The sequence below is a fragment of the Pleurodeles waltl genome, chromosome 9 (genome assembly GCF_031143425.1).
Source record: "Pleurodeles waltl isolate 20211129_DDA chromosome 9, aPleWal1.hap1.20221129, whole genome shotgun sequence".
NCBI lineage: Eukaryota > Metazoa > Chordata > Amphibia > Caudata > Salamandridae > Pleurodeles > Pleurodeles waltl.
Genome location: NC_090448.1, coordinates 60429503 through 60448239, shown reverse-complemented (window position 1 = coordinate 60448239; position 18737 = coordinate 60429503). Strand labels below are relative to the sequence as shown.

The 18737-nt window shown below is 43.0% G+C and overlaps 1 protein-coding gene across 1 annotated transcript in view; it reads left to right on the top strand.

Moving 5' to 3' along the window:
• Positions 1-4649, top strand: part of CHCHD4 (coiled-coil-helix-coiled-coil-helix domain containing 4) — a 71158-nt gene extending 66509 nt beyond the window's left edge. Inside the window, exon 3 of the mRNA XM_069206288.1 lies at positions 3785-4649. Coding sequence (XP_069062389.1) covers positions 3785-4080 — 296 coding nt within the window. The 3' untranslated portion in view covers positions 4081-4649. The remainder of the gene's footprint in view (positions 1-3784) is intronic.
• Positions 4650-18737: the final 14088 nt, after the last annotated feature.

The following is an 18737-nucleotide window of genomic DNA, read 5'->3' as shown; positions in this document are numbered from 1 at the left end:
CATGGCAGGGCCACTCGCTTACACACAAACGCACACTGTGACAGCTTAAGGTAGCTGCAACATGAACACCTCTCTTTGCTCTCAATTTAGTAATACCACATAGAGATTTATCACTTTGCAAGCCCCATTCCGGGGGAGATGTCAAAACTGGGCCAGAAAACGTGTGCCTGCAAGAGTGAAGTCGCTAGAGTGTGAGACTATTATTTGGTAACTGTGCCTTAGCAGTCTTGTAAGTAAAGAGAGTAGAGGCTGGGTAGTAGTGGCCTTCTTTGCTTCAGACATTAGAAGTGGTGTGTGCATGTATTTGTTTTAATGTTTCTCTCTTATTATATTATGTTTATGTGCGTTGGTATGTATGTGGCTGATGTTATGTCCCTTCTTGAAAGACATTGTCTCACCTTCTCTCCAAGTCCTCAGCAACTACCAAACCATCTCTCTGCTCCCTTCCTAGCCAATGTCAGAGAAAAGGCCATCATCCACCAGCTCACACACTACCTTGAACACCACGAAGTCCTGGACAGTTAGCAATCAATTTTCTGCAGCAACCACAGCACTGAGATGGCCCTCGTCGCAGCTTCAGACAACATTTGCACCTCACTAGATGGAGGCCATACTGCTGCACTCATCCTCCCGAACCTCTCTGCCGCCTTTGACACAGTCTCCCACAACACACTCCTCTCCAGACTCTAAAAAAACTGCAATCCAAAGACCAGCTCAGGAGTGGATAACCTCCTTCCTGACCGGCAGAACGCAACCGGTCAAGCTCCCTCCATTCACTTCACAACCCGATGACCTCATCTGCAGAGCCCCACAAGGCTCTTCATTCTGTTCAACATATACTTGACTCCTCCAGCAAGCATCATTCGGACTCAGTATCGTCTTTTATGCCGACGAAACACAACTCATCCTATCCCTCTCAGAAGACACCACCACCATCAACAGTAATTTCAGACTGTGAGTGACCAACGTTCCCAGCTGGATTAGACAACTACCTTAAACTCAACGCTGACAAGGCAGAAGTGCTCATATTCGTAAAAAAATAACTCACCCAGGGAATCCACCTGCTGGCCGTCGGAGCTAGGCCCCATCCTCTGACCTCGCCAGAAACCTAGGCATCATCCAAGACACCAACCTCAGCATGAGACATTAAATCTCATGCTGTCACCACCACCTGCTTTTACATACTTCACATGATCATAAAAATTGTCAAATGGCTCCCTCCTGACTCCAGAAAGACCATTGCCCAGTCCCTCATCAAAGGTAGAGTGGACTATTACCCTTTGCTACACAGGCTGCAAACCATCCAATATGCCACCTCGAGACTAATCCTCAACCTTCCTCGCTACACTGGAAGCTCATTCAGAACCGCTGCCAGTTCAAGTTGCTCACGCACTCCTACAAGGCGCTTTGCAGCCGGGGCCCCACCTACCTCAACCACCGTCTTCACCTCCACCAACCTCCACTGTGCATCTGTCGCCTACACCCCTGTATCCATGGAAGCAAGACAGGAGGTAAGGCTTCCTCTTACCTGGCAGCCAGATTGTGGAACGACCTCCACCAGCACATCAGGGCAGCCGCAACACTTATGGATTTCCATAAGAAACTGAAAACCTGGCTCTTGGCTGATCCAGCTTGCAGAACTCGCACCCACTCAGCAAGTGACAAGCTTTGCAATCTACAAATCCATGTTACATTACATTGTAAGCCATTCCTGGTGTCAGGGAACACCAAATTTATCTGATGACCCCAATATAAGAGGTACATCTGTGGCAAAACTATGACCTTTCCCAACATACTGACAACACTTGCATAGAAATGGTATAAATCTTGATATATGTTGGGCATCCTTAGATAAATCATCACATTGTGGCAGGTATGCATGACCTAATTGTAGCCAGCTATGACATAATGGCGGCCATCATGGCAATACTAATGCCCATAGCTGACCTGATGATGTGGTTCTTAGCATTATGGTGGCATCATTGGAATAATGTAGACATCTTTGTCATTATAGTGAGCATCCTTGGCATGTGATGGCAATTCCTGGGCAGACGGAGCAGAATATGGCAATGTAATGCATTTGTACAAGAGAAACCACAAGCTGGCTTTTTTGGGGGGAGGGGCATTCATGAAAAATACTTTTTGAGGCAACAATCTTCTTTTTTCCTCAGAAAGTGAAGGTGTTCTTCAAGTGTGTTAAATCAATATGGAAGGTGCATACTAGATAGAAAAAAAATGTATTTTGAGAAACTGATATGCTGATGCTTGTAAATAAAATGGCTAAAAATCCAAAACAATTTTGAAGCTGCTCTTTGAATGATAGTCAACCTGAATACAGGAGAATTGTAGCTGTTAGTAATTCAAGTGGATACTCTCTGTTCTAGCTGTTATTCATTAGTCAAGTAGAGGCTGAAATATTGAAGAGGTTTTCCTGCCATTCTGACATTGCTGTTAGTAACAGAGTTGTATGCGTTGGGGTGGATGTTTTTCTACTACAGTATCGAGTTTTAAATATTCTCCAGTAGAAATGCTGTATCCAGAATAGCAACTATCATCTGACCACACATTGAGTAACCAAAGAGATCTGATTCACCACTGCAAGTCCTGATGAGCTAAATACTGTGGTCACATCTTGACATCTCACAATGACATTCGGCTATGGGATGATATTAACACTGTCCATCCCAACAGATTTCTCCATTTAACCTATATCTGTTCAGGACCATACACGTTGAACAAAATATTTCAGAATAGACAGCCCAGTGCAGTAACATTGTGCATTGTGAACACAAGAAATACCTTAAAGCGAGCTGCTTAAATCTGCCAACTTACTGAAAACCAATCAACTGCATGCCGTTCTCTCATAATTCATCTATTACACTGCTAAGCGCTGCATCACATCACACGTTAATCGCACCTTGGTGGTTCTAATGCACAATATGTTAACACTTCCCCCACAGGATCAAAACAAAGGCAGCACCCTTTCAGCCCCACACCCTATGCAGCGTAGAGTGCTACCCATGTAGGCAAGCACTTCAGTGCCCCACATAAGGTTAGTAAGTTCAACATAAATGCTGCAATACAATGCAATACTACACCATCGAGAAGATGAGTATTCATAGGTAAATGTAATTTTACTTACGTTCTTACCTCCACATCTATTTATCTTAAGGATACATGTATCTTCAAGATATGTAGATGTGGAGTTAAGTATGGTTAATCTATGCTTACCTATAAATGCATACAATATTGTATTAGTTGATGATCTGGATATGATATTTTAGCGCGACAGTAGTTTGTCATTTAGTATGTGACACCCATCTGAGTGGTTACTACTAGTAATCCTTCATATTGTGATTTCTCTCGTGACTGTATTTGATCTGGTTACTACTGCAACATTTCTCAAAGCCATCTTTTAGTTTGGGACCATTTATACTGATCAGAAGTAGCTCTTGTCCTAGAAAGGGCTCGAGACCCCGAATTGTCAAGCTCACCCTAACTAGGCCAGGTCATCCAGTCGATGATATTCAAAGGAATTGTCCTATCCTGGACGGTGAGGTTTTAAACCATTTTTTGATGCAGTTACCATAGCCAAACTTTTACTGAAATTATATAATGTCCATGAGCAATGTGAAATGAATACAGGAAACCATCTCGGTGTCCTTTGGTATTTCTGCCTTACCTCCATGTGTTCGGATGGCTGATTGAATCACATTGTAAATGTGAATCACTCTTTTTCTCCCCCTTAGCCTCCATTAACCTTTCCTTTTTTGTCCTTGTGCAGGATTGATCTTGCCAAGCGGTGACATCAACTGGAATTGCCCATGTCTGGGCGGCATGGCCAGTGGCCCATGTGGGGAACAATTCAAATCTGCCTTCTCCTGCTTCCACTACAGTACGGAGGAGGTCAAGGGCTCCGACTGCGTCGAGCAGTTTCGTGGCATGCAGGAGTGCATGCAGAGGTACCCAGACCTCTACCCCCAGGAGGATGACGAGGAAGAAAAAGATAACCAGCAAACAGATGCAGAGCGACCACCATTAGAAGTAGAGCCTTCTACCAAAGAGGAGGGAACCAGCTAATGAAGAGGAGCCGGAGGCTGGACTAGTCTCCGATTTCTTAAGTTTATAGTTTGGACATTTTGCAAAATACTTCAGAGTCCTTCAAGAAATGTCTTGTTTCACTCTTGATGTCCTACCACACAAAGTCATTTTATTCAGGGTCTTACATCTCATTCCTGTACGTCAACATTAAGTATTTACCTTACCAGAGGTAAGAATGTGTGCACAGAAGTTAGCAAGTGTATGTCCATTTCATGTCATAGGCACACAAGGTCCCCAGATGCTATTATGCTTTCCCTGAACATCAGCCGAAGCAGAATATGATTTACAAATGACTTCAGTTATGTTTCACCCTAACCTTTAATTCCACCCCTAAAAGAAGAAATAGCTCACTGGGATAGGTTTCCTTTTATGTTATCCTGACCGTGATGCGATTTTCTGTCTATAGTCTATACAAGTTTTTGGCAGATAGATTTTATCTGATCAACTTTGCCCCGCTGTGAATACCTTCATTAGGAATCACTTTTGTCACTTTCTAAATAAAATAAAAAAATGGGAATTAAAGATTTGTAACTTTTAAAGAATTCAAACATATTGGCAAAGTGTTGTAGTTTATTCCAACTGATAGCAATGATGTGGAATGTCTCCCCCAAGCCCTTCTTTCAGTACCTCGTCAGGGGTATTGTTAGCCATACAGTATGATCTATCAGTGTATAAGGGCATTTATATTTCTGCTGGGTTTTCAGTCCTCAAATGCTTTTCATTATTTTTGTTAGTACAAACCTACGCTTTAACTTGTATTGAGCTGTTAAAAAGCAGAGCTGCCAACCCAGCCGAGGGCTGTAAGCAGATCACTGGTAGTGATGACTTGGGCTTCTGAACACATTTCTTGATAATGCACTTCTCCTTTCTGCTGCACTGACCACTAATATTGATTCTCCTGCCTGGGCCCACCGGTCTTTTTTCACCAATAAGAGCAAAGCAGTTTAACTGGCTGTGATTTTATGCATAGTATTGGTTGGCATATCTGTTGTACACCCGGTGCACTTTCTTTCTCCCACTTCGTGTTAGCGTTTAGAGGCCTACTGATGGATTTGGGATATTGTAAAAAAACAAAGACATACGGTTTCCTGGTAGAGGTTTTAAATCTTCCATCAGTAGGCGACCTGGTGGCAGAATTAGCACTGGCAGTATTGACAATATGGTGGTGGTAATCCAGCTAGATTCCATCCTGCTACTGGCAGATTTACGGTTTCTGCCCAAAAATTGGGAATTTTGCAGAACAGCCACCCCTGAATAAAGCTGTATTTTTTTTACATTGAATCCATCAAGTATGTTGACACGACTTCCCCTGTGTATGTATGTGTGTGTGTGTGTGTGTGTGTGTGTATATATATATATATATATATATATATATATATATATATATATATATATAATTTAAAAAAAAGGCAGGTATTCAGAGGTTTTATACTTTGTGCCTGCATTTATTCAGCGCCATGAAGGTGCATGTTGAATTCTTAACACACCAGGAGAGAAGGCTGAAGTATACCTAAATTCCCCACCTTGATGCCTCTCAGGGTAGCAAAACTTCTCAGGCTCTGCTTGTCTGTGCTCAGCTGGCCTTGATGAATATGTGGTTTGGTAGTTAATTGTATGAACTAAGTTGCAAGTTTGAATCAATTTCTTAAAATAATCTTCAGTTCTGCCTGGAAAGACCAGTCATTGTAGCTATGGACGAATGTTCCTTAGCATCTTCGTAGAGGTGCGGAGCGGCTGTAGGACTACATTTAAAAACCATGTTTCTTACATTCCCCACCAAAAAGAAGCTGGACATGGCCTTTCAAGGAGGAAGTCACTTCAAGTGAGTCTATGTTCTTTTAGGCTGCCATTTTGTATGTTTTTTATTGGTTGCTTTGAAGCTGTGGTGATATAGCACTGTCTATTTATGTTTGAAATAACAAACGAAACACACTTGAGGCAAATTGTTGACTATACCATGTGGTAACCTGAGGCACATGAAATATACCATGTTAACATCACTTGTTGTACCTAGGATGTAAATGGTGCGGTTTATTTTGGAACTCTTGTGACACGATTACCATCCTAAATCTGCTACCACAGTGTGTAATTTGCTGCATACCCACGGATTGCATTACCACTGCAACAAAAAGTACTTTTACTGCTTGTTATTTCCTGAACCGGTACTGTCATACTATCTGTTGTACATGTTTCTCCCCAGTGCAGTTTCTGCTGGACTGTGAAAGAATGTTCCATAAAAAAATAATATATTTTTATTTGAGTGACTTTTGAAATGCATTCTGGGCATGTGCTCACCTTTTTGAAAATTATGATAATGAGTGACTGGATAACAAAATGAAAAATTGGGTTATTCCACTGAATATTTACTGGCGTCTTGGCGCCTGTGATTAACTTTTTTTGGTCTTAGCCCGTTCTTACATGTTCTTGACCATTGAAACTGACTATTATTGCAGAGGTAGTCATTGAAAAGGATTTATTATATATTAAATACCTTTTTATCATAATGAAACGTGTGCTCTGTAGTTTAATTGCCACGAAACTGAAAATATTATATTGTTAGGGAAGCCTTTACAACTGGTATAATAGTGAGACCAGCTGAACTGACTGAAACAATGCACTCTACAGTCCAACACTCACTTTTATTTTTGCTGTTGGATCCGTAGCCTAATTCAATCTCGTTTTCCTTGCTGACAAATCCATACATGACAGTACTTAAACTTGAAGAATGCCCACACTCACCAGCCCACGTAATGCTACAACAAACAAGAAAATAGTCGGTGTCTGACTACCCTAGCCAGGCGCAAACTGTGACTGACACCGAATCTTTCAGATCAGCCAACCAGTGAAGCTCTGGCTTTCATCAAATGAGACAAGATATCCTAAATCGCAGGACAGACTTGGACTATTCTGGATCAGGCAGACATTCATGCCTAGCTGCAGATTTCTTCTAAGTTGGACTGACTGTACACAATGCTAGCAAGGTGGTGTACAAACTTCAATGCAATGCAGTTCTGCTGGATACTGCTAACCACAGATTCCTCACATTAGAATATCTTGCAGCTGCCAGATCGGATCCAGGAAGGTTTCATTAGCAATGCTCTTGCTGGGTAGTAGGTGGTGCCCTACAGCTCCACGCTGAATCCATACTACACCGGAAGATGCAGAATGGAACTGTATATAAGCGCCACCTTTGTGCACTGACATCAGTTCTTTTCTTTCTGTGTCTTCCGATGCAGATCCAGAGCTCATCCCTAAATTTCTGTGTCCTCCCAACAACTCCTAAAACAGAAATTCTAATTTGCTAGGGAAAGATTTCCCAAGGCAACATGTTTCAAACCTTGTCACCACTGTAGAAACCAGATATTGTTTACAGATCCGCACAAGGAGTGTCTCTTGTGTTTGGGCTCGTCAGTGAATCAAAGTCATATGACAAGTGTGCCCTTATGCATCTGAAGGCGATTGAGAAAAGAAGCTGTATGTCGCTGAACACAAGAGGAAGTCTCAGGCCTTGTGTAAGTCACGCTCCAAGTCGAGGTGTAGACTCGCTTCCGGTCCCAATGCACTTCCCACGAGAGATCAGGTCCAAGTCCTCTAGTAAGTCAAAATAGAAGTCCAGACTTAAGCATAAGAGTGAAGCAGGACTCAACTTCATCTGCCTCTCGTTACCCAAAAAGAAAGTGCAAGGGTATGTTGATGCCAGTCTGTCTTCTTAAAGATGTCTGGTTGTGGAGCCAATTCTTCAGTTGATTCCTGTGCAACCCGAATTCCCAAGCCATTGGCAACACTACAGCAAATTGAAGCTCTTAAGGAGATCATTCTGCATATATTTGGCAGTCTTCCGCCTCCCTCTGGCATGCCGTGGGGCTCCAAAGATTTGCAGAGCCCCCCCACCCCCCACCAGTCGCGTTACCACCAGCAGACCATCCTCTGCACCATCTGATCCCTTTGAACACATTACAGGGTCTGTACCAACTCTGGTACATACTTGCACTCTGTCTGACCCTCGTCATCGCTGGTATCCACACCACCGGCCCCGGAAAAGGGTCTAGTACTGGTTGCAAGGTGTGACCCCCAACCGACTACAGTACGATCTCGACCGATATCATGCTGCAAAATTACTAAAGCTAAATAGATCATCCCATATGCTTATTCCAGTCCTATGCTCCGCCTAGGATCAGATTCCTCTTAAAAGGCTCCACTGTTCTTTTGGATTCAATTCAGTCCAAAGTTTGCTGCTACCCAGGGATGATGGCAATGAGGATGGAGATGATTTATCCCCTTATGTTGATGACAATTTTTACATGGGCTTATAAGAGGCTAGATACCCTGATAAGGTGTTAAACTCAGCATTAAAACACAAAAAGGTGATGAGAGAATGTGTGTAATAAGTCTGACCACTGGCTGTGTCTCAGGGATAGCATTCTACTCCCTTATTCCGTTGACCACCATATCACCTCAGATTAGGTCCAGGCATATTCGTATCAGTCCTGACCCTGCTACAATAGGAACATCCATCTTCTGCTAACAAGCCAGGACTTCTCTGAACAAGACACAGCCAACTCAAGACAAGTCTCACCCTGATTAGGGCTCTTTTTGCAGCTTGATTCCAGTGGCACAGTGAGCAATTGACCCACACGGCCATACCATTGGCCACTTAGGGCAGTATATTAAACACACAAAAGGTGACTGGAGAATTCTTGCTATGAGCCTAGCAACTGGCAAATGCTTAAGGTAGCATTCAAACCCATCTTTCTTATGCTGACGTTGCCACCTCAAATTATACCTAGCCATTTGCATATTAGTCTTGATCTTGCTCCAAAAGAAACAGTCCAGTCTGAACTGGCAAGCCAGGTTCTCTTGGGACCAAAACACAAGCAACATAAGACAGGTTTTGCCCTGACTGGGGTTCTATAGTCAGGTGTAGCTTGTTTCCAGCAGGGTGAAACAGGTCTTGGGTTGCTTTTGTTCTGCTCAGGGAGGAGCTGTATTGGCAGGTTGAGCTGCATTGTTCCTAATGGAACAGGGTTAAGATTGATTTGTATATGGCTGGGTCCAAACTCAAGTGGCATGGATGGCAAAAGAAAAATGGTTTGGAATGCTACCCCAAGCAAAAGCCACTGGCTAGACAATTGCAGGGATTCTTCTCATCACCTTTTTGTGTTTGATGAAACTTGGCATCTAGACCTCCAATGGAAAAGAGTGCGTTAATTGCAGTGATGATTAGACTGGTAGCTGAGGTCTTGGGCTTACAGATGCCCTCTATGCTGGTTAAGACAAAAGTCCTTATGGAAATTTTGCAACCTAGTCCTGCCACATCTGAGCCTCTGCTCCCTTTCAGCAATGCCCTCACTGATAACTTAATGAGCACCTGGTAAAAGCCTTGTTCTTGCCTGCTGGTAAACAAACCGGTAACCAGATGTCATAGACCAGCATCCTGGTGACCCTGATATTCAGACTAAACCTCCTACTCCATAGTAGAGACTGGTTTTTCATCCCTCAACCAGCAAGGGAATTAATTCCCCACATCTCCCCTGCATAGAGAGTTTAAGAGAATTGAGGCATTAAAAAATGAATGTTCTATTTGGCCATACTAGCATTGAGATCCTTCAATGAAGTCTGTTTAATTGACTGATAAAGTCATTCACTCTGGAACATGGCCAGCCAGATCTTACCAGCAGGCCCAAAAGATCTTAGGTCTCCATTTGCTCAAACTATTCAGGATGGTCCAGATACAGCCAAATACATGACTTGTGCTGGCCTTGATAATACTGATTGTCTTGGAAAGTTATTGGCACCACGGTAGCACTCCGCTGCCTAGCACTGGGGCACTCCATATGATTCTCTGGAGACCTAAGGCCCTCTCTCATGTAAATGCCTTTCAGTGGCTCATAACTGTTAGGTGAAAAAGCTAATTTTGCATTGCAACATTTCAAAGAAAGTAAAGCCATGGCATAATCCCTTGTTCTCTTGAGATCTGCTGTACTGTTGCCTAGCCAGTCTGGGAAATTCTGAGGCTACTCTAGGGGGCTGGCATATATAGGTGACGTCTGTCTCACCAGCCACAGCTGCAATCACCCCAGTCCTTTCAATGCCGGGGGAATGGATTGGGTAGGCGATGTGCAGACCACAAAAGGCATTAGTACTCAGTCCATTTCCATTTGGGCCACAGCCGCCTAGTTACTTTAGCTTGCCAATAGTGGAGCACAACAATTCTATGAGAGGAAGAGTCCAACACTTACTACCAGGGAGGTGATCCATCATATCCAACAGATTGATCCTTCAAATTCTTTGGAATGCCTTTGCCCTTTTTCCATTCTGCTCTGCAGACTCTCCTCCCTTATTAGACATCTGAGCAAATTACAGAAAAAAAACCTGCCCATTCAGCTGCAAGAGGTGCACGTTTTACTTTTCGAAGAGGCCATTGATTTGGTTTCAGATTAAAAAATAAGGGAGTGTTGCTACCCTCGCTATACCTTCTTGCTTAAAAAGATGTTGACATTTGCCCCATTTTAGATCTTCCTCTGAATGCCTTCCTGCAGGTGGACAAATTCAGAATGCTCACGCTGGTCAACTTTGTCTGCCCTGGTCCTTGGACCTGCCAGTCATTACCTGCTGTACAAAGTAGACCAGGAGCATTTTCAGTTTGCCATGCTCACCTTCGGCCTTAAAGGTGTCCACAAAGTGAAGGTAGTAGTCACTGCCCTTCTTTGGAGGTGGTAGAATACCAGTTTTCTCATACCTCTGCAACTGAATCTTGAAGTTTGTCTCCCCACAGTCACGTTGTAGATCACTTACACACAACTGTGAACCTTCTGACATCGTTGGAGATCACAATCAATGAGCCAAAGTTGCACCCAGCTCCTTCGCAGAGGTTTCCTTTAGTGGGTTTTTCCTGGGTTTGGTACAGTTCAGAGCCCTCTCTCCATTGCAACAAGGACAGAACACGCAGCTATGATCTCGATATTTCAGCTTTGGTCCTGGATCTCGGTTTGAGCCGCACTGAGGCTTTGTGGCTCTTTACCCTCCTGCATCCTTCTAGTTGACATGTGGCATGTGCAGGTTCTGCAATAAAATTTGAACTTAAGTGGACCCAGCATCAAGGAAACCTATTGGATATTAAATTTCAGAGGAGACTGCACACGATCTGCAACAATGGCTGCTACACCGCAGTTGGATCAGTGACTTACCCATCTCCCTTCCCAACTCAGAGTTGAGAGTGGTGATGGATATGTCACTGTTGGTTTGGGGAGGTCATCTGGGGGATGTGGAGATCAGAAGATTCTATTCTCCGACAGAAATCCAGCTCCATATCAAACTGAGAGTTGCTTTGCAGCCATTAGTCTAGCATTCAAGGCCTTCCTGCCGTCTGTCATGGGGAATTCTGGTACAGTTTCTCACAGGCAACATCACTCTCATGTGGTACTGCAGCAAGCAGGGCAGGGTGGGGTGTTGTGCCAGGAGGCTCTGCGCCTCTGGAGTTGGTTGGAGCATCGGGCATTTTGTGAACCACCTGGCTGGATACTGGAATACTAGGGTGGATGAGCTCAGCTGGTGGAATGAAGGATTACAAATGGCATCTACACCTGGACATGGTGCAGGAAATCGCCTGGCTAGGTCTTTCCACCACCATTGAATACACAGTGTTTAAGTTTTTGCACGTTGGAGTTTCCACATAGACTCGCTAGAAGACACAATCCAGCAGAAATGGATCAAAGGACTCATGTACGCTTTTCTGCGCCTGCCTTTCCTGGACAGAGTTCTGGCCCATATACAGAAAAGATACTGTAGCAGGTTGGGATAGATTTAACATGTCCATTAATACCTAAATCGAGAACAAATTAGATTTAATATTGTGAATATATCACATAAAATGATTCAAGCACATGTATTATAAACATCCACATCTAATTTTTTGATTACTTGTGTATTTTGGTAATCTTTCGTAGCAACACAAAAACATCAATGACAGTCACGTACTTACAACACAGCAGTTTATCAATACAAGTCAATTATTAAAGTAATTCTGTGATATAAAGTGTAAGGAGAATACACTATTCCCGGCACACAAATTTATAATTTCTGAAATCTTCAAAACGTTTCCTTGTCTTTACAATGTCTGTTTTTTCAAAACAGTGATAGGGATTGGTGAGACTGATTTAAAATTCCATCTATCAGGTCTGGCCTTTCCTCAACTAATATATACGACATAGTCCATCTTTAAAGTAACTCCTCCTTTGGGAGAGTTTGGTCGACTCGTTTCGGCCTTATCAATTTGAGACCACTTCAGGACTACAAGAAGACAAAGAAATCTCAATCTATGAAAACAAAAGTATAAATCAAAAACTTTATATATGATATAATTTATTATGTCCGGCCACTGTATCATGAAACTGATAAGTGAAATTCCTTGTGCTGCTTAGTGAAAAGTGAAAAACACATGACTTCCATGGTTAACGGTCAAGATATAGAGAAAACCACACCACGCTATTCTGAAAAGGGAAGAAGCTCAACTGATGAATCTTTTTTTTAATTGACATAAGTAATTAAATAATCTTTTAATTTGTCATGTCTGGAATACATCAAAACTACAGGTACACTTGTATGTCATAAGTATCCGAGTGCCACGCTGGTCCTTTGTGAACACGCTGTGCGAAAACAGAGCATTATTTTTATATGCAGCATTCAGCAGCTTGCAAGCGTGAAATACCGAAGTGTAGTGACAACAACTGTGCTTTCTTCCCACAAAAAGGGAGGCCCAGATAAAACAAGCTTTGGCAAAGCCAATAGGTCTCGCCTACACAAGAGCTATTGGCTTTGGCAATGTGTTTTGTGTAGAGGGGAGTAGAGTTTAGTGGTGGAGAGCGTCATAGAGGAGAGGGGTGGAGTGGGTTGCAGTGGATTGAGATAGTGGGTTGGATTGGGCTGGAGTGGGTTGGGTTGATTGAAATGGCTTGAGGTAGATGGGATTGGGTTTGATTAGATTTGATTGGGGATGGTGGTTTGGATTGGAGAGATGGAGCTAGGGTGGGTTGGACTGGATTGGACTGGAGTGGGTTGGATTGAAGTGGGGTGGACTGGATGGATTGGAGTGTGGTAGACAACTGGGATGGAGTAGGGTGGATTTGATTGGGATAGACTGGGTGGGTTGGAGTAGAGTGTGGTTGATTGGAGTGAGTGGGTGGATTGAAATGGGTGGATTGGGTGTGGTGGGTTGCAGTGGAATGGATTGGGATGGATTGCGTTGAGGTGGGGTGTATTGAAGGTCGGTGGATGGATTGGAGTGGAGTGGGGTGAACTGAACTGGGATGACGTGGGTTTGAATGAATTGTGGTGGATTGGGATGGATTAGAGTGGGGTAGGCTGGATGGATTGGATTGGAGTACAGTGGGGTGGATTGGAGTGGAGAGGGATGGCGTGGGGTGGAGTGGATTGAAATGGGGTGAAGCGGACTGGAGGGGTGGATTGGATTGGATTGGATTGGGGTGGGTTGGGTTTTATTGGAGTGGGGTGGATTGCACTTAGGTGAGGTTGATTGGATTGGCGTGGGGTGGATTGGCGTGGGGTGTACCGGATTGGGGGTGGGGTTAAATGGATTGGAGTGAGGTGGGTTGGATTGAGTGGTGTGGGTGGACTGGATAGAGGTGGGGCAGATTGGACTGGACTGGATTGTGGTGGATTGGACTGGAGTGGTTTGATTGGAGGGAATGGATTGATGGACGGGGTGTACTGGATTGAGGTGGAGTAGGTTAAGGTGGTTTGGATTGGGGTGGATTGGACTGGAGTAGGTTGGATTAATGTGGACTTCATTGGACTGGAGCGGGGTGGATTGGAGTGTAGTGAGATGGATTGGAGTGGGGTGAATCGGACTGGAGTAGGGTAGATTGGGGTGAGGTGTATTGGATTGCATTGGTGTGTGGTAGATTTGCCTGGGGTGGATTGGATTGGAGTGGGGCATATTGTTTGGATTGGAGTGGGGCATATTGTTTGGATTGGAGTGGGGCATATTGTTTTGATTGGAGTGGGGCATATTGTTTTGGATTGGAATGGGGCATATTGTTTTGGTTTGGAGTGGGGCAGATTGTTTTTCATTAGAGTGGGGCAGGTTAGATTGGGGTGGGTTGGAGTGGAGTGGATTGGATTAGGTGAGTGGTTTGGATTGGAGTGGGGTGGATTTGGATGTACTGCGGATTTGGATGTACTGCACGATTAAGTGTTAAAGCATCATTTCAGAAATTATGCATAAAGGAGAAACAATGTTGTTTTTCAATATTTCCAAAACGTTAATTGTCATCTTTTGAGAAAAGCACCCACCAGCACAAACAAAAGAAAATATGATTGGAAAGTGAGAAAGGACGACTTGGCAAAAAAAAAAAAAGAAATGAAAGTTAGCTTTAAAAAAATTAAATTTGCAATTTTATTTGTCCTGTAGGGCACGTTTTTTTGCCAGTCAGGCACCTTCTGTTTACAGGGCACTAGAAGTTAAGAACAAAATAGTACCTCGATCAGGTCTGGAGCAGTGTAGGGGCACTAATTAAGTTGACTCAATCAGTGTTTGGTTTCTGCTCTACACAGAGGAATGAAAATTATGCCTGGCCTGCCTTGACGAATTACAAGGCTGTAAAGACCAGTGCCACCCATACCATCAAATAGTGAGTGACAGGCAGGCTCCAAACCCTTTATTGTACTCAACAGAGTCTCGCAAGTGAGAATCATGTGCTAGTGTATGCTCTCGCAAGTTCGACCCTAAGCAAGTGCAACCCAGTGTAGCATGCGTCAATGGGCTGTGAAGTAAATTACACAAAGAGCTCTTTGCACAAAAACTTATCAGGTCACTGATGGAAGCTAATGAGTCTCACTACACCAAGGAATAAACCATGCTGGATGAAGAATGTTCGATACATTACTAAGACCATGTGTGACGGACCAAAAAGATGATGGCCTTCAAACTGTTACAAATGGCACCAATTCTTTGCAGAGTAGGCCAACTTTGAATCTGCTTACCCTTTAAAACAAATTACATCCGGTTAGGAAATATACCAACACTGGCCAAGTCATCCTGCAAACACAGAATCCAAACGTCCATCTAGTGATGCAGCTATTATCAGAGCCAGACAGGAAAAATTAATTACACGAACCAGTGGCATCAGTCACCGAGATATTGTGCAAAAATCACCCGCTTCTTCTCAAATAAACGGGTCAGGAATCAATCCAGAGGCTTTTCTGAAATCGGACACGCCACGTGTCTGAATTACATTGTACAAGCCGGATTCCAAACACCACAGTGAGACTTTGCGGCCATGTTGGAATAGGCACATTACAAAGAGACTGCGCGTTAAAAAACGAATTATTCTATATTTGAAAGTATGAAACTCAGCTCTGCCTGCGCAAGGTGTTTGGATATAAACCCTGAGTTTTGGTGTAGTCTAAGTAGCCGTTGCATTACTGACCAGACTCCGCCTGATATCAGGATGGCTTTGCATATAGGAATAAAAATGTGTGCATATGTAAGTTTAAAACAAGAATCGTGTTTTGCAGTCAACGACCACATTTCTGGCCCAACTCATACTAGCGGCTTCGGATTGGGCCATGACAAGTGTTTTACCTGGAACTTCTTGTGCCCGTGGAGTACCCCAAGATCAGGAATCTGCTGTTAAATGGGTTGTCCACTAGAAAGAGTGTTGCCAAAGGTAAGTAATTTGTTCTACAATACGGTCCTTAGATAATACCCAAACGTATAGTGTCTAGCAAGCTTCCACTAACAACTTTATCATACATGCTATTAGACCCAGTTCGGACTGGAGACACCTGATTTTTTTAGGGCTAAAAATGTATTAATTTTCGCTGTCTGCGGCCTGAAATCGCCTCTGCGTCAATAGAACTCAATGAGGGGAAATGCATTCTTCCTATTATTTTTTTCAAATCTCCCACGTTACTCTTCTTTAATGCTGGTATGTATGCTTTATTTCCTTTCACTCTTCCTTTCCACCTGTATAAATCCTATTCACCAGCCTATACTACATTTCCTTTCTCTTTAGCCTGGCATTCTCTCCTGCTTTCACTGTCACCAGAGTTAACACCTGTAGGGAATGCTGGACTCCAGTGTAGTTTAGGTTCACACGAGGATGATCTCCTAAATAGAACACTCGTGTGCTTCTTTTTCATATCAATTCTGATTAAAGCCTTTTTCATGGCGTCTAAATGTTGCCTAGTTACAAAGAGTTGAGGTTGTGCTCTCAGGAGTCAGAAATGGCCATTAGAACTGGCAGGCCTATAATAGATAATGCATACCTGTTTGTGGGAATGTACATATGTGCGCTCTAAGCCTTAGAGTAAATGAAAAAGTTTAAACTCTCCTAATCCTGTAATGTACTATTTAGGGAGAAATTTGCTAGTTAATGATTGAATGTAAACTTGTAGCGTGTGTAGTGGTAACTTATTGTTTCTTTCTCTGTTGCTATTGGGGTGAGTATTGTAAACTCAATTCACAGAGATTCGTGTAACCAACAAAGAGATGCTCAGGATTGTAAAGGGATTACATTGGAGGTGACCGTATTGGTAAGATGGTGTTTGGCACATTACTTCTCCAGTGCCAATGTCCACTGTGCAAAGTGTCCAAACTAGCAAAAGGGCAAATACTTTGCAGCATAAAAGTTGGTTTGAACTATTTTGTGACTTTATGATGTAGATTCTGCATCCCTGTTCTACACAACTGACTGTGTTCATTTGACTTTGACGTTTGTGGTATCTGAAACCTGATTTAAATGGCTTACTTAGTTCGGATCTGTCAATTACACTTGTGCATTTAGCAGTAAATGAGCTTCAGTGCTTTGGGAGGTTTCGGCCGTTTTTGATGTGAACACCAGAGACACCAAGTGACTTGCATCTCGCTGTTGGGAGAGGAAACGTATGTTGTTGTGTAACTTACCTTGATAAAGTATGAACCTAGCTGTTAAACACCACAATCCTATACAGAGGGGGTAACACCAAATTTGAGAGATGGGAAAAGTGCAGCTTTGTAGACGAGGTGCAAGTCCTTACATGCCTCTTCCTCTATCATGTATGGCTGGGATGCCTTCACTCTCGTTACATCACTAATAACTAAATCTGCTAGGGGACATGCCCTTGTAGGTGTAGAAGTTGAGTCAGATTTTTTTACAAGATGATATACAAAAAGTGGGAATGCTACTATCAGTGTGTTCTTGGTGTATCGGTCATCTCATGAGTTGTGGCATCCTATATGACTGTAGCTCAAAGCCATGCCTACTCCCCTTGCACCATGATTAAACGAATTGGGTTGTAAGGTTGACCTCAGTAACTACTTTACATGCAGGTCAAACAAGAGCAAGCTTTCACCAAAGGTGCATTTTCAGCATAATTTGTCATTATATTGTACAAGTGTAGTTGGTGTTCTTGGCACCTGATGTTATTTATTTAGGGAATTTATATAATGCATCATTACTTGAAAAGTTGTCCTAGCGCTAGTACAGATTCACAAAGCAGCCTAACGTAAACCAGAAAATAGAAGAATTCAAGCAGAAAACACCTAGTTTTTCAAGGCTTTGCCAAAACAGCTGCAAATGTTTGATGGCCTGAAGGTGCTGCTGTACGGAGTTCTAATTTTCTAACATTTGGCAAGAAGAGCTGAAAAGCCTTGGTACCTGGTGTCGAGTGGGTGAAATAAGTAACCCTGATTAGATAAAGAGGATCCCAGGGTACAGCCAGGAAGGTAGTGAACCTTGTGTTGAAGGTAGATCTTGTGTGGATCTGAGCCTTGTGAACCAGGTCACAAGGATTTGAAAATAATTATTTTTGAAACTCCAAGTCGGTGAAGAGAATTCAAGTATTCACTGTGCCTGCTTCATCTCTTAGATCCACCCCTTCTTGTAGAATCTTACAATTGTCAGCCTTTAAAGCTCTTTCATATACCTTGCTGACATACTCACCTTCCTCAAAGCCACTTATGAAGATGTTATCTTACCAGCATCCTCCATCAACACTCTATGGGGATGATGTCTGACCCCTATTCACCATTATTAATGCCTCTCTCACTCATGTACCATCCCAGAAGCTTTTATTGTGTAGCCATTTTAATTATAGCTCCAAACCAGGACTGCCGCTGTGCACTTTAACCTAGATATATTTTATTCAGCTTTGTTTATTATTTTAACAATAGGCACATTTGCGGTCTTGTTTTATTTCTCTCTATCTAGCTGTTCTGTGCCTAGGTCAGCACTGCATTCTTAAACAAAACATTTCTTTCACTCTGAGCTTTTCTCAAGGCTGCAGTAAGATAGGTTGCCGGTAAACGTGGTAAAGCTTTGTCTTTAGTGTTAATAGAAACATACACATCCTTACGTAGGGACATTTTCTCAGAACATCAGCTGTTTTATTATAAAAACACTTCTCTCATACACATAGGAGGGAGATTCCAGCCAGATAACCACGACTGTATGCTGATTGCTGAACGCTTTGCTACAGCTGCTTCTGTAGGCTACAGGCCTCTTGTTCAGGTATGAGGGATGATGTCTTCCCAGGGGGACCTGAAGGGCAGAACTAGAGCTTAATATGCTGTGCTCTAATATAGCCTAGGTAGGAATTATTTTAATGTCTCCAGTGACAATATGGTAGCGTTATTT